At 35.0% G+C, this 17,205-nt stretch overlaps 1 protein-coding gene across 5 annotated transcripts in view; it reads left to right on the top strand.

Moving 5' to 3' along the window:
* ADAM10 (ADAM metallopeptidase domain 10) overlaps positions 1 to 17,205 on the top strand; it is a 150,980-nt gene that overhangs the window by 84,154 nt on the left and 49,621 nt on the right. For all 5 annotated transcript variants that reach the window (XM_001172405.6, XM_016928286.4, XM_063795055.1 and 2 more), the window contains one exon: positions 517 to 617. In XM_001172405.6, the coding sequence (XP_001172405.1) occupies positions 517 to 617 (101 nt within the window). The remainder of the gene's footprint in view (positions 1 to 516; positions 618 to 17,205) is intronic.

Below are 17,205 nucleotides of genomic sequence, written 5' to 3'. Positions count from 1 at the left end.
CTACTATGAGAATAGTCTTAATGGTCCTAAGGGAGAAAGTGGTAGATAGTTGTGTTTTGTGAAATGAGGGGTGGGGAGTATCTTCCCAAGAATAGGAAGAGTTTTGGGGTTCTCTTTTATATTTGCTAGAGTCCTCCTGATGGAGCTCAGGAATACTGCAGAAGGATTCTCTTGACCCCTGCCAGATGATGGACCAGAAACATAGATACTTTCTTGGTGACAGCCGAATGCAGTATATTGGTGATAGGGTCAGAATAATGAGTGGTTATTGCCCTTTTTTAGAATTCACAAATCATCTATATGACAAAAAGCTAAAGACCAGTGGTTTTTATTGAGGGAGAACTTAGGAACCTGCTAGGTTTTGCATTAAAATGCCTAGCATAATGTCTTTTCCATAGGTGCTTAATAAGCATTTATGGTTTTCATTAGTTAAGACAGTTAAATTTTTACTTATAATTCTCATTTATAATTCGTTATACCTAAATGTGTTAATGACGTTTCTTCTTTGTATTTTAGACTATCCCCATAAATACGGTCCTCAGGGGGGCTGTGCAGATCATTCAGTATTTGAAAGAATGAGGAAATACCAGATGACTGGTGTAGAGGAAGTAACACAGGTAAGGATTTTAACACTAGCTTGCATTTAGGAAATGGAAATGAACTTGAGGATGTATATCTACATTTAAAATATATGTTCTAGGATTTCTGAAAGACTTAACACCACTATGGGGAATGTTTTTTAATGCTCAAAGAGGCCAGGTAACGTGCCAATAATAAAGAGATAGGACTGAGGTTTGAATACAAATATATGTGACCCAAAAGACATTACAAGTCTAAAATATACTATCCTTTACATGTTTTGTTATAAAAGAAAACAAATGTTTTATAGAAATGTAAATATTTTTATTAGTATTAAAATTAGAGTGACCACTTGCCTTGGTTTGCCAAGGTATTCCTCATTTTTAACACTGAATGTTGTGTGTCGGCAGACAATCTGGTTGGTCATGTTAATAAAAATCTCAGGACTTTTCGTATTTTGATTATTTTTTCCCCTCCTTTTTCTTTAGTCATAGGTGACAGGTTATAGTTATTCAAAACATAAGTTCAAAATGAGAAAACATTTTTTCTTTTATGATAAAACATTTATCATATATTTTGGACATCCTTTCTAAAAGTAGTATGGTAGAGTTATGTTTCTTGAGCCATGAATATTTGTATTCAGATCTATTCTTTGATCTGTAAAATGGCATAAACAATTCTGTTTCAGGTGGGTCTTTCTAGTGTTAAGTGAGATTTTATTCTTATATGTATTGAAGAAGTACATATTGATCTTCTGCCATATGTCAGAGACCGTGGAAAGTTCTGGGAATATGTGGAGATTAAGATGAAGGCTATTCTCAAAAGGTTATCGTTTAATTGGAGACACAGAGAAACAATTTAGAGTAGTAGGAGAGGGTTAAGTATAGGATGGTACTCTACACACAAGAGGAATAGCTAATCTAGCCTTATAAGTATTTGAAGGCAATAATCAGACCTTAAGAATAAGTAGGAGTTAGGTTAGCCATGAGGATATGGAAAGACTATTCCAAGCAGGAGGAACAGTACATACAAAGGCCAAGGAGACAGAAAGATCAGTAAAGAATTTTTAACATGAGGGTAGAGTTTAAGACTAGAGTTTAGGAGACTAATGAGAAGTTGTTGTAGTTATTCAGTTGAGAAGTGATAGTGGCCTGTACTAATGTATTGGCAATTTGGATAGAGGGGTTGAGATTATAGACTGTTAGATATGATAGAATTTAGCATGGTGCTTGATAAAATATTAATATACAAAAGTAGGTTGCATTTATTTATACCACGAGTAGACTACCAGAAATATAATGAAAGGGTGGACAATTGTTAATAATGTCAGAGAGTATTATATATTATAGAATAAATGTAACAAAGAATTATAAGACCTATATAAGGAAAATCAAACCTTTATAAAAATATTAAGGAAGATTGATTTTAAATGAATGGAGAGATATACCATATTAATGGGAAATAATAATATTATAAAATTATCAGTTCTCCCTGTATTGATTTGTAGATTCAATGGTAGTCCAATACACATTACAACAGGCTTATTCACAACACTCAATGGGTCAAAAATGTTATATGGAAAAGTAAGGACTAAGAAGAAGTAGGGCCCATTTAAAGATGATGAACAGGAAAGAGGGAAAGAGGGATTTACCCTAGGAGGTATTAAGACTTGCTATAATAATTGAGAGTGTGATAGCACAAGGATGGACAAATTAACTAGCGGAATAAAAATGAGTGCTTAGAAAAAGACCCATGCATATATGAAACTTTGTTATGTGGTAGAGATGCAATCTCAAATTAGTAAGGAAAAGTGAGGACCATTGAATAAATGGATCCAGAAAAAAATGTTTATCTATTTGAAAAAAGATGAAGTTGGATCACCATCCTACAACAGTAAAGTCCAGGCTGTAAATGAAGTCCATATTTACAACAGAAAAGTCTAGATGGATTGAAGTTTTAAATGTCTAAAATGAAAACTTTGAAACTTGCAGATTTCCCTTTCAAGCTGTGATAGAGTAACTGATATCTAACTAGGCTTTCTACAATAAACAACTAGAAAACCAAACAAAATATTTCAAACAATTATTTTCAAACATTAGAAAACAAGCATTGCAGGATTGAGATCTGAGTGAGGAAATAAATATCTCTGTGATTTCCCTGACTTCTTGGCTGGAGTCGAAATTTCAGATATGACACACAGAAGGAGATCTCAAGAAGGATAAAAACACAGCAGTGTTGCTGAGTTGAAGAGTTAGAAGTAAGAGTTCAGGAAGACTGAGGTGTCTGGACTTACGAGCACAATACCTGAGAGGAGAGAGCTGTGTTGAGAAAACCTCCAGATATCTGCACAGGTGTTGCTTTCCTTGAGTCTTAGCTGAATACTAAGCTGTGCCTGCCTGCACGGGATGAAATTCTTTGAGAAAACCATGAGACAAAGAAAAACTACCTGGACTCTGTGAAATGAACAACTGTCAAAAACAATACTTGGGCCAGGTGTGGTGGTTCATGCCTGTGAATCCCAGCACTTTAGAAGGCTGAGGCAGTAGGACCACTTGAGGCCAGGAGTGCGAGACCAGCCTGGGCAAACTAGCCAGATCTCATCTCCATAATAATAATAATTATTATTATTTTTAATTAGCTGGGTGTGGTGATGAGCACCTGTAGTCTCAGCTACTCTGGAGGCTGAGACGAGAGGATTTCTTGAGCCCAGGTGGTTGAGGCTGCTGTGATCCATGATTGTGCCATGGCACCCCAGCCCGGGCAGCAGCGCGAGACCCTGTCTCTAAAAAAATTACACTTATTAGATATCCCAAGCCGTGGTAGTAGCAGGGCTAACCTAGCCCTAGAGTAGAAGCTACTTCAGACCTGCCCTTCCTAAGCAGAAAAACAAACCTCAAAAATGTCAAACTGCTTTTCAAATAAATTAGCTGTCTGTCAGAGAAAAGCTCAATAATATTTGTTAAAGGAGGACACTAAGTCCAGATACTCAACAGTATAACATTCAGTGTTCAACATTCAAAGAACATTACTAGATGACAAGAAACTGAAAAATGTGATTCATAATAAGGAGAAAAGCCACCTAAATAGAAACATAACGTCTGTTAATTACAGATGTTAACACGCAAGGACTTTAAAACAACTATTATTAGTATGTTCAAAGAATTAAAGACATGAACACAAAAAGGAGAGAATGGAAATTCTAATAAAGAACCAAATGGAAATATATTTTTCTAGGGTGAAAAATATATTATCTGAGGTAAAAAATTTAGTGGATAGGCTTAAAAGAAAATTACTGCAGAACTCAATATGAATATACTTGAGTAAAGGAAAATAAAATAGACAGTATCCATATCTAAGCACAGAGGGAAAATAATTGACATCCAGCGGGAAGAGATGCAGAAAAAAATATTTAAAAATTAATGCCTCCGAATTTTTCAGATACTAGGAAAAATTTCAATTCATGGTCCAAGAAACTCAATGAAACACGTGCAGGATAAACACAAAGAAAACCATACCAGGGTATATTACAATTAAATTATTGGAAACACCTGAAAATCATAAAAAACCATAAAAGCAGGCAGAGAAAAGGAGATACATTTACATACAGGGGAACAAAGATAAGTATAACTGGTGACTTCTCATTACACAGTACAAACTGGAAGACATAGAATAACATCTTCAAAGTGTTGACAGAAAACCTGCCAAACTAGGATTCTATATTCAGTGAAAATAATTTTCAAAAACAAGGCAAATTAAAGATCTTCTTAAATAAAAATTGAGAGAATTTGTGTCTAGGTGACCTACACTGTAAGAAACATTAAAGGAAGTTCTTCAGGCAGAAAAAGATACCAGATGGAAACTCAGATACACACAGAAGAGTGAAGAACATAAAATAGTAACTATATAGATAAATATTAAGCAGTTTTTTTCTCATTTAAAAAAATCTTCAAGAGATTATTACCTAAGTCAAAATAATAAGGTATAATGGATTTTGTAATATACAGAGAATCAAAATTTATGACAGTAGTGCAAAGGACAAGAGAAAGAAGAATAGAAGTATGTTTCTTAAACAATTTGTGAAGTGATGTAATTTTGACAGGTAAACTGTGCCGTGATAAAGATGGATATTGTAAACCGTAGAGCCGGGGTCAGCAAACTACGGCCTGTGGGCCAGATGTTTGCTTTTGTAAGTAAAGTTTTATGAGAACACAGCCACAACTATTCATTGATAGGTTGTCTATGGCTGCTTTTATATTACAGTGGCAGAATTGAAGAGTTGTGATAGAGAACAACTACATGTTGTTCAAAAGTCTAAATGTTTACTATTAGGCCTTTTCAGAAAAAGTTTGCAGGAATTTCCTCTGCCCTTGGAGCAACCATTGAAAAAAGAAGAGGAAATAATTTAGCAGGTTAATAAAATAAATCAAATGTATTTAAAAACAGTTAAGAGAAGTTAGGAAGAAGAGAAAAAGGAACAAAAAACCGATGGGACAAATAGAAAATAAATAGCAAGGTGGTAAGTTTAAATCTAACCATATTGATGACTGCATTAAATATAAATGGACTGCTGAGGTGTGAAGATTGCTTGAGGCCAAGAGTTCAAGACCAACCTGGCCAACACAGCGAGACCCTGTCTCAATTTTTTTTAATTAAAAAAATATAAATGGACTAAGCACGTTAATTAAGAAACTGAGATGGTTAGAGTGATTAAAAAAAAAAAAAGACCAAATGAGTGTAAAAGAAATGCAATTTAAACGAAAAGACACAGTTTTAACATTTAAAGAGCTAGGTGAGATGGTTCACTCTTGTAGGCCCAGCTTGTCAGGATGCTGAAGTGGGAGGATTACTTGAATGTAGAAGGTTGAGACTGCAGTGAGCCATGATTGATTGCACCAGTGTACTCCAGCCCAGGCTGCAGAGTGAGACCCTATTTAAAAAAAAAGAAAAAGAAAAAAAAGAAAAGAAAATAGCTAATTGTTTTGGATTTGGGTCATAAAATGATGGAACAGAAATTGGGTTTAGTTAATTATGCTATGAATTAATTTATGGATCCATATTCTCAGAGTTTATCCTTAAAGACAGTCTTAAAGTCCTTAAGAAAATAAAGAGAAAACAGCCAGGCGTGTTGGCTCACACCTGTAATCCCAGCACTTTGGGAGGCCGAGGCAGGTGGATCACGAGATCAGGAGATCGAGACCTTCCTAACACAGTGAAACCCTGTCTCTACTAAAAATCCAAAACCAAAGTTAGCTGGGTGTGGTGGCGGACGCCTGTAGTCCCAGCTACTGGGGAGGCTGAGGCGGGAGAATGGCATGAATCCAGGAGGCGGAGCTTGCAGTGAGCCGAGATTGCACCACTGCACTCCAGCCTGGGCGACAGAGCGAGACTCTGTCTCAAAAAAAGAAAGAGAAAACTTCATAACACATTTTATGAGGGCAGTGTTACTTTGATAGTCATACCAGAGACATTACAAGAAAACTAAGCTACAGGCCAATATTCCTCAGAAATGTAAAAGTAAAATTTCTTAAAATATTAGCAAGTGAAATCCAGCAATATATATAAAAAAACACATTATGCTCAAATGAAGTTTATACCAGAAATGCAAAATTGATTAACATTAGAAAATTTGTGTAATCCACCACATAAACATAATAAAGGATGAAACCCCTCTGATTATCTCAGTAGACTAGTAAAAAAGCATTGCCAAATTTCAGCACTCAACACATGGCAAACTAAAAATAGAAGGAAGCTTTCTTAGGCTAGTAAGAGCTTTTTATAAAAAACCTACAGCTGATACCATGCTTAAAAGTGAGAGACTAAGTCCTTTTCCTTTGAGACCAGGAATAAAAGCTTTTTTTTTTTTCTTTTTTGAGACGGATTCTCGCTCTGTCTCCCAGGCTGGAGTGCAGTGGTGTGATCTCGGCCCACTGCAACCTCCACCTCCCGGGTTCAAGTGATTCTCCTGCCTCAGCTTCCTGAGTAGCTGGGATTACAGGTGCGCACCACCACGCCCACCTAATTTTTGTATTTTTAGTAAAGATGGGGTTTCACCATGTTGGTCAGGCTGGTCTTGAACTTTTGAACTCATGATCTGCCTGCTTCGGCTTCCCAAAGTGCCGAGATTACAGGTGTGAGCCCACTGCGCCCAGCCAAGGAGTAAAAACTTCTACTCAGCATTATACACAAAGTCCTAGCCACCATAATAAGGCAAGAAAAATAAATGAAAGGCATACAGATTATAAAGGAAGTAGTTAAAGGTAATACAAGAGTATACCTAGAAAAAGTTACTAGAATCAATAAGCAGACTTATCAAGGACATAGGCTAAAAGTTGGTATAATCAGTCATATTCTATATACTGGCAATGAATATTTAGAAAATGAAAAAAATTAAAATAGCATCAAAATATAAAATATGTAGAATAAATTTAACAAAATATGTGCAAGATGTGTACATGAAGAACTAGAAAACATTGCCAAGAAAAATTAAAGATTAAATAAATTGAGAAATAAACTTTGTTTGTGGTTGGAATCCTCAATGTTAATATGTCAGTTCTCCCCAAATTGTTCTGCAGATTCAGTGCAGTCAGTATCAAGACTTCCAGTGGACATTTATCTAGTAATTGACAAACTGATTCTAAAAGTTATACTGAAAGGTGTAAAAGATCTAGAATAGACAAAACAATTTTCAAAAAAGAACAAGGATGGAAGATTTAATAGTATTTGGTTTTTAAGACTTAGTATAAAGTTACAGTAATCAAGATAGTATCATCTTGACCTAAGGGTAAACATGTAGGTAAATGTAGCAACATAGAGAGTCCACATGGTCAGTTGATTTTTGGCAAAAGTCCCAAGGTAATTTAAAAGAGGAAAGAACAGTCTTTTCAACAAATGATACTGGAACAATTGGATATCCATATGAAAAAAAAATTGAGATTCACCTATACTTCACACCTTATACAAAAATTAACTCAAAATGGAAAATGGACCTATATGCCAAAGCTAAAACTAAAACTAGGAAAAAACATAGGAGAAATTTTTGTGACTTGTGATAACAATTTCTCAGGGCACAAAAATTCCCTATGAAAAACATGTATAAACTGACTTCATCAAATTGAAAAACCTTGCCTCAAAAAACATAGTTAAGAAAAATAGGAAAACAAGCCACAGACTGAGAAAATGTCCACAATATCTCTGATAAAAGGCTTTTTTCCAGAATATTAAAGAACTGTTATAACTCATTTAAGAAAAAAAAAAAAGCACAAACCCCAATTAAAAAATGGACAGTGCACCTGGAAAGCCTTTCCAAGAAGGACAGGCACAAATAAGCCCAGACTGTGAGGACTACAGTGAATATGTAACTCTTCAATGCCCAGACATGAACCAACATCCACAAGCGTCCAGACCATCCAGGAAAACATGACTTCACCAAAGAAACTAAATAAGGCACTGGGGACAAATCCTGGAGAATGGATCCAGAGATAGGTGACCTTTCAGACAGAGAATTAAAAATAGCTGTTTTGAGGAAACTCAAAGAAATTCATGATAACACAGAGAAGGAATTCAGAATACCATGAGATAAATTTAAAAAACAAATTGAAATAATTAAAAAAAATCAAGCAGAAATTCTAGAGTTGAAAAATGCACTTGACATACTGAAGAGTGCATCAGAGTCTCTTAGTAACAGAATTGATAAAACAGAAGAATTAGTGAGCTTGAAGACAGGCTATTTGAAAATGTAAAGTCAGAGGAGACAAAAAAGAAAAAGAATACTCTAAAATAATGAAGAACACCTATAATATCTAGGAAATAGCCTCAAAAGGGCAAACATAAGAATTAGGTCCTTAAAGAGGAGGTAGAGAAAGAGATAGGGGTAAAAAGTTTATTCAAAGGGATAATACCAGAGAACTTCTCAAACCTAGAAAAAGATGTCAACATTCAAGTGTAAGAAGGTTATGAAGCACCAAGCATATTTAACCCAATGAAGACTAACTCAAGGCATTTAATAATCAAACCAGCAAAGGCCATAAAGAAAAGATCCTAAAAGCAGCAAGAAAAAAGAAACAAATAACCTACAATGGAGCTCTGATAAATTTGGCAGAAGACTTTTCAATAGAAATTTTACAGGCCAGGAGAGAGTGGCATGACATGTTTAAAGTGCTGAAGGAAAAAATTTTTTATCCTATAGCAGTATATTCAGGGAAATAGCCTTCAAACACGAAGGAGAAATAAAGACTTTCCCAGAGTAACAAAAACAGATGGATTTCATCAACACCAGACTTGTCCTACAAGAAGTGCTAAATAGAGTTCTTCAGTCAGAAAGAAAAGGATGTGAATGAGCAATAAGAAATTATATGATGGTACAAAACTCATTGGTAATAATAAGTACACAGAATATTGTGTATCTGTGATTATGGTATATAAATTACTCATATCTTGATTAGAAAGACTAAATGATGAACTGATAAAAAATAACTCTTCAGGATATAGACACTACAATAAGGCATGAATAGAAACAAAGTTAAAAAGCAGGGGGACAAAGTTAAAGTGTAAAGTTTTTATTAGTCTTCTTTTTGCTTCCTTATTTATGCAATCACTGTTGTCATCAGTTTAAAATAAGGATTGTAAGATAGTATTTGCAAGCCTCATGGTAACTTCAAATCAAAAAACATATGATAGATACACAAAAAATAAAAAGCAAGAAATTAAATCATACCACCGGAGACAATCAGCTTCACTAGAGGGAAGTCAGGAAGGAAAGAAGGAAGAGAAGGCCGCAAAACAACCAGAAAACAAAAAACAAAGTGGCAGGAGTAAGTCCTTACTTATCAGTAATAACATTGAATGTCAGTGGACCAAAGTCTCTAATCAAAAGACATAGAGTAGCTAAATGGATTAAAAAACCCCGAAGATCCAATGATCTATTGCATACAAGAAACACATTTTACCTGTAAAGATACACATAGACTGAAAATAAAATGGTGGAAAAAGATATTCCATCCCAGTGGAAACCAGAAGAGCAGGAGTAGCTATACTTGTATCAGTCAAAATAGATTTCAGGACAAAAACTGTAAGAGGCAAAGATAGTCACTATATAATTATAAAGGGGGCCGGGCCTGGCAGCTCACGCCTGTAATCTCAGCAGTCTGGGAGGCTGAGGTGGGTGGATCACCTGAGGCCAGGAGTTTAAGACCAGCCTGGCCAACATGGCGAAATCCTGTCTCTATTAAAAATACAAAAATTAGCTGGGTGTGGTGGTGGGCATCTGTAATCCCAGCTACTCAGGAGGCTGAGGCAGGAGAATCACTTGAACCCAGGAGGTGGAGGTTGCAGTGAGCTGAGATCGGGCCACTGCACTCCAGTCTGGGTGACAGAGCAAGACTCTGTTTCAAAAAAAAAAAAAAAAAGAATATATATATGTATGTATGCATGCAAAGGGATCAGTTCAGCAAGAGGATTTAACAACTGTAAATATATATTAATATAGTTTGGATATTTGTCTCAGCCCAAACCTTCTGTTGAATTGTAATCCTCAGTGCAGGAGGTGGGACCTGGTGGGAGTTGTTTGGATCATGGGGGCAGATCCCCCATGGCTTGGTGCTGTTTTTGTGATCGTGAGTTCTCATGAGATTTGGTGGTTTAGAAGTGTGTGGCATCTCCCCCCACAGACACTCTTGCTTGCTCCTGCTTCCAGCATGTCATGTGCCTGCTCCCCCTTCACCTTCTGCCCATGCTTATAAGCTTCCTGAGACCTCTCTAGAAGCCAAGCGGATGCCAGCACGATGCTTCCTGTAAAGCCTGCAGAGCCATGAGCCAATTAAAACTCTTTTCTTGATAAATTACTCAGTCTCAGTTATTTCTTTGTAACAACGCAAAAATGGCCTAATACGTATATGCACCCAACACTGGAACACCCAGTTATATAAAGCAAATATTATTAGAGCTAAAGAGAGAGAGATAGACTTCAATACAGTAATAGCTGGAGACTTCAATACCCCACTTTCAGCAATGGATAGACCTTCCAGACAGAAAATCAACAAAGAAACATCAGACTTAATCTGCAGTATAGAACAAATGGACCTAACAGGTATTTATAGACCATTTCTTCCAATGGCTGCAGAATACACATTTTTTTCTCCTCAGCACCTGGATCATTCTCAAGAATAGACCATATGTTTGGTTATAAAACAAGTCTTCAAACATTCAAAAAATTGAAATAATATCAGGTATCTTCTCTGACTACACTTGAATAAAACTAGAAATCAATAACAAAAGGAGTCTTTGAAACTATACAGTCACATGGAAAGTAAACAATATGCTCCTGAATGACCGATGGGTGAGTGAAAAAATTAAAAAGAAAATTGGAAAATTTCTTAAAACAAACGATAATGGAAACACAACTTACTGGCTAGGAGTGGTGGCTCATGTCTGTAATTCCAGCACTTTAGGAAGCTGATGTGGAATGATCATTTGAGCCCAGGAGTTTGAGACCAGCCTGGGGTCTATAGTAAGACCTTTTCTTTACAAACAGTTTAAAAATTAGCCAGGTGTGGTGGTGCATGCCTGTAGTCCCAGGTCCTTGGGAAGCTGAGGCAGGAGGATTGCTTGAACCCAGGAGGAGGAGGTTGTGGTGAGAAAGATTGTGCCACTTTACTGCAGCCTGGGCAACAGAAGGAGACGCTGTCTCAAAAACAAAGAAAACACAACATACCAAAACGCGTAGGATACAGTAAAAGCAGTACTAAGAGGAAAGTTTATATAGCTATAAATGCCTGCATCCAGAAAGAAAACTTCAAATAAATGCACTAACGATGCATTTTGCAAGAGCAAACCAAACCCGAAATTAGTAGAAGAAAAGAAATAGTAATAAAGATAAGAGCAGAAGTAAATGAAATAGAAATGAAGACAGTATAAAAGATCAAAGAAACAAAAAGTTGTTTTTTGAAATCGTAAACAAACTTGACAAACCTTTAGCCAGACTAAGAAAAAAGAAAGACCTAAATAAATAAAATCAGAGATGAAAAAGGAGACATCACAAGTGGTATAGATGAAATTCAAAGGATCATTAGTGGGTACTTTGAGCAACTATATGCCAATAAATTGCAAAATGTAGAGAAAATGGATACATTCTTAGACACATACAACCTACCAAGATTGAACCATGATGTTCAAAACCTGAACAGACCAATAACAAGTAATGAAATTGAAGCTGTAATAAAAAGTCTTCCAGTAAAGAAAAGTCTGGGACCCAGTGGCTTCACTGTTGAATTCTACCAAATATTTAAAATATAACTAATACCAATTCTACTGAAACTATTCCAAAAAATAGAGGAGGAGGGAAAACTTCAAACTCATTCTGGGAGGCCAGTATTACTCTGATACCAAAACCAGATAAAGGCAGCAAAAAAAGAAAATGACAGGCCATTATGTCTCATGAATATTGGTAGAAAAATTATCAACAAAATACTAGCAAACTGAATTTAGCAATTCATTAAAAAGATCATTCATCATGACTAAGTGGTATTTATCCCAGGGATGCAAGAATGGTTCAACTTATGCAAATCAGTCAGTGTGATACATCATAATGGAATGAAGGACAAAAGTTATACGATCATTTCAATTGATGCTGAAAAAGCAGTTGATAAAATTCAAAATCCCTTCCTGATAAAAATGCTCAAAAAATTGCGTATAGAAGGTACGTATCTCAACATAATAAAAGTGATGTACAGTGAATCCATAGCTAGTATCATACTGAATGGGCAAAACCTGAAAGCCTTTTTTCTAAGATTGGGAACACAAGAAGGATGCCTTCTTTCAGCACTGTTACTCAACATAGTACTGGAGGTCCTAGCTAGAGCAATCAGAGAAGTGAGAGAAATAAAGTGCACCCAAATTGGAAACAAAGAAGTCAAAATATCCTTGTTTGCAGATGATATAATCTTATATTTGGAAAAACCCATAGACTCCACCAAAAAACTATTAGAACTGATAAACAAATACAGTAAAGTTGCAGGATACAAAATCAACATACAAAAATCAGTAGCATTTCTACTGTTGTTTCCAGCAACAAACAGTCTGAAAAAGAAAAGCAATCCCATTTGCAGTAGCCACAAATAAAATTACATAACTAGGAATTAACCAAAGAAGTAAAAGATCTCTACAATGAAAAGTATAAAACACTGTGAAAGAAATCGAAGAAGACAGAAAAAAATGGAAAGATATTCTATGTTCGTATATCGGAAGAATCAGTGTTGTTAAAATGTCCATATTACAAAAGGCAATGCAATTGCTACCAAAATGCCATTGTCATTCTTCACAGAAATAGAAAAAGCCATTTGAAATGTTTTATGGAACCAGAAGAAACTCAGAATAACCAATGCTATCCTGAGGAAAAAGAACAAAATTGGAGGAATCATATTACCTGACTTCAGATTATACTGTAGCGCTATAGTAACCAAACAACATGATACTGGCGTGAAAACAGACACGTAGACCCATGGAACAGAATAGAGACTTCAGAAACAAATTGATACACCTACAGTGCATTTTTTACAATGGTGCCAAAAACATACATTGGGGTAAAGACAATCTCTTCAATAAATGGTGCTGGGAAAACTGGATATCCGTATGCAGAGGAATGAAACTAGACCTCTATTTCTCACCGTATACAAAAATCAAATCAAAATGAATTAAGACTTAAATTTAAGTGCTCCACTGTGAGACTGCTGCAAGAAAACGTCGAAGAAACTCCCCACTTTCATGTGGACAAAAATTTCTTGAGTAAAACCCCATAAGCACAGGCAACCAAAGCAAAAATGGACAAATGGGATCACATCAAGTTAAAAGCTGCGGCTCAGCAAAGGATACAATTAACAAAGTGGAGAGACAACCCATAGAATGGGAGAAAATATTTGCACACTACTTGTCTGACAAGGGATTAATAACCAGAATATATAAGGAGCTGAAGTAACTCTATAGAAAAAAACTAATCTGATTAAAAAATGGGCAAAAGATCTGAATAGACATTTCCTAAAAGAAGACATACAAATGGCAAACAGGCATATAAAAAGGTGCTCAACATCATTGATCTTCGGAGAAATGCAAATAAAAATTACAGTGAGATACCATCTCACCCCAGTAAAAATGGCCTTTATCCAAAAGACAGGCAATAACAAACGCTGGTGAGGATGTGGGGAAAAGGAAACCGCCACACACTGTTGGTGGGAATGCAAATTAGTACAATTACTATGGAGAATAGTTTGGAGGTTCCTCAAAAAACTACAAATAGAACTACCATAATCCAGCAGTCCCACTGCTGCACATCTACCCGAAGAGATACATCATAGAGATAGCTGCACTCCCATGTTTGTTGCTGCACTGTTCACAATAGCCAAGATTTGGAAGCAGCCTAAGTGTCTGTTAATAGATGAATGGATAAAGAAAATGTGGTACATATTCACAATGGAATACTATTTAGCCATAAAACAGAATTAGATTCTGTAATTTGTGACAACATGGATGGAACTGGAGGTCATTATGTTAAGTGCAATAAGCTAGGCACAGAAAGACAAACTTCATATATTCTCACTTATTTGTAGGAGCTAAAAATTAAAACAATTTAACTCATGGAGATAGAGAGTAGAAGGATGGTTACCAGAGGGTGCCATGAGTATTAGAGCAGTGGTGGGGGAAGTGGGGATGGTTAATGGGCACAAAAACATGTTAGAAAGGATGAATAAGACCTAGTATTTGAAAGCACAGCAGGGCAACTATAGTCAATAGTAATTAAATTGTACATTTTAAAATAACTAAAAGAGTGTAATTGTATTTTTTGTAACAAAAAGGATAAATGCTTGAGGGGATGGATGCCCCATTTAACATGATGTGATTTACACATTGCATTCCTATCAAAGTGTTATATATCTTATGTACCCCATAAATATATATACCTACGTACTCACAAAATTTAAAAACAAAAAATAAAAAAAATTTAATAGATAATGGGCAAAATATTTGAAAAGACACTTCACAAAAGATATTATAAAATATTTTGGATTTTGATCTGGAGAAATGTTTTGAATATGTAAGACTTTTCAGTATAAAAAAGATGAATATATTTCACTATATGAATATTAAAAATAAAAGACACCTTAAAGTGAAGACAAGTTATAAACTTTGTATAAAATTTTATGCATTCACAATGTATAAAATTAATAAAGAATTATTTTTAAGAAGTAGAGAACAACTGATTAGTACAACTAATATAAAGCAACCTGGCCTGAAAATAAAAATATTTTAAAAATATATGTGTATGTATATTTCCATATACATGTTTTGTATATTTGTGTGTATTTGTTTGAAGGCATTGGAAAGATAACATGACTGTGAAGTAGTATGCGGCCAAGATTTCAGAAAAAAGTATACAGCTAGAATGGTGATACTGGTATTTGGTTCTACCTTTTCTCCAGGTGTGTCTTTGAGTTTCTGAGGAGGTGGCTGAGAGACTGAGAGGGAGAGTAGAACTGTGCAGACACATGAGGCTGAGGATGAAAATATTGTTTAGGATCTGCCCAGAAGAGCTTTTGGTTGGGACCTTGAAGGACTACTCCCTAAGAATAAGGGTATAAATTATAAAATGTTCAGTCTCTCTTCACAGGGATTAAAGTTTCACACCACATCTCAGTCCCTGACTGGATTAAGGTGATCCAGGATTACTAGTGCACCAAGCCTAACTCTGCTTACCAGAAGTGAAAGTAAATCTTTTGAGAAAGGTGTCAATCACAACTTCACATCAAATCTGTGGTTATCCATATACATAGCCTGGCACTCAGTTCAATGTAACCAGTATATGAACAAACAAAACAACATGATGGAAGAACAAGAGAGTCAACTGACAAAGGAAATGGTACCTGGATAAGAAAATTATCTGACACAGACTTTAATATATTCAAGTCATAAAGACTAAATTTAAAATTTTAGCAGAAAATTGAAAATTAACAAAAGAACTTGATGGGAAATTTAGAATTGACCAATGTTAACAACAAAAATTAGGAATTTGATGGATTTAGATTTGGATAGTATAAGAAAACAGAGCAAACTGCTAAGAAAAGGATGGAAAATACAGAAAAGAGCATAAGAGAAATAGATGATACCTTCAGAAGGTCTGATATATGTATTATGTAATTGATGTCCTAGAAGGAGGAAAATGGAGAGTCAAGGACAGGTAATGGCTGAGAATTTTTCCAATGTAACAGAGAGATATCAAACAACAAATTCATTAAGCCCTGTAATTAGGGCAGGATAAATGCTTTACACTGAAAACAATACCATAGCACATTATTTGAGAAGTCTGAAAGCCAAAGATATAATCTTAAAAGCAGCTGGTGAGAAAAAGTTTAATCACTCTTAAGCAACAGTAAACATGGCAGCTCATTTCTCATTGGAAGCAGTTAAAAAGACAGAAGACAGTAGGATATGCTGAAACAGAGAAACTGCCATCCTCTAGGATGCTCTACTCAGAAAAATAGATCAAAGTAAAATGAACACATTTCAAATGAAATATATAACCATCTGACACGCTAAAAGTAGTTTTTTTCCTGGTGAAAAGATTGCGGGCTCAAATGCTAACTTGTAGATGAAGTATTGAATAAAGAACACATTAGATAATTTTAAGTGAGTATTGACTGTATACTACAAAGCACTAATAGTAAAGACTTGTAGGGTGGTATATATTTGTATGTTGTGTATGTGGATATAGAGGGAGTTAAAATTGGAGTGAGAAAAATGTAATTTAAGTGTTCTGAGGTTCTTTTCTAGGAACAAGTAAATGTTATAATTTATATTTGATTTTGGTAAGTCAAGTATTAGTAAAATATATAACTAACAAGCTAATGGGGGAATGGATAGAATAAAAATTCAAAATCCAAAACAAGGCAAGAAAGAAGATAAAGAAGAATATTGAACAGGCAGGACAAATAGAAGATAATAAAATTGGAGATTTAAACCCCAAAATATCTGTAATTATATTAAAGGTAAATGGATTAAATGCACCGATTAAAAGATAAATATTATCAGATTGGATTTAACAGCAACAAAACCCCACAAACTGTTTTACAAAAAATGCTCCTAAAATATAAGGATGCAGAAAAGATGGAAAGTAAAACAGCACAAGATGTAAAATTTGATGACTCTAACAAAAATATGTCTATTATCAGCCAAAGTAGATTTTAAGGCAAAAAAAAGCATTACTAAAATAGATATGTCATAATGATAAAAAGTTTAGTTCTCCATTATGTTATAGCAGCCTTTAATTTGTATGTCCATAATATTATAACTTCAGAGTATGTAAGGCAAAAGTTGACAAAACCGGAAGGAATAATAGAAAAATCATATGATAAATAAGAGAACAGTTGTACAAAAAATAAAACCCAGTGAAGATATGGGAGAGCTGAACTACTTGATTAATAAACTTGAACACCTTTATGTTATTTTTTCTGCTTGGAACTCTTTTTCATATTTCAGACTGATTTCTTATTTAAAACCTTTCTTTAAATAGAATTTTCACATTAAAGCATCCAGTTTTTTTTTCTTTGGTCTGGAGTAGAAAATCTTTCACATATAAAACTTCAC

The sequence above is a fragment of the Pan troglodytes genome, chromosome 16 (genome assembly GCF_028858775.2).
Source record: "Pan troglodytes isolate AG18354 chromosome 16, NHGRI_mPanTro3-v2.0_pri, whole genome shotgun sequence".
NCBI lineage: Eukaryota > Metazoa > Chordata > Mammalia > Primates > Hominidae > Pan > Pan troglodytes.
The sequence above is the reverse complement of the archived record's forward strand: the minus strand, read 5'-3'. Positions and strand labels throughout refer to the sequence as shown.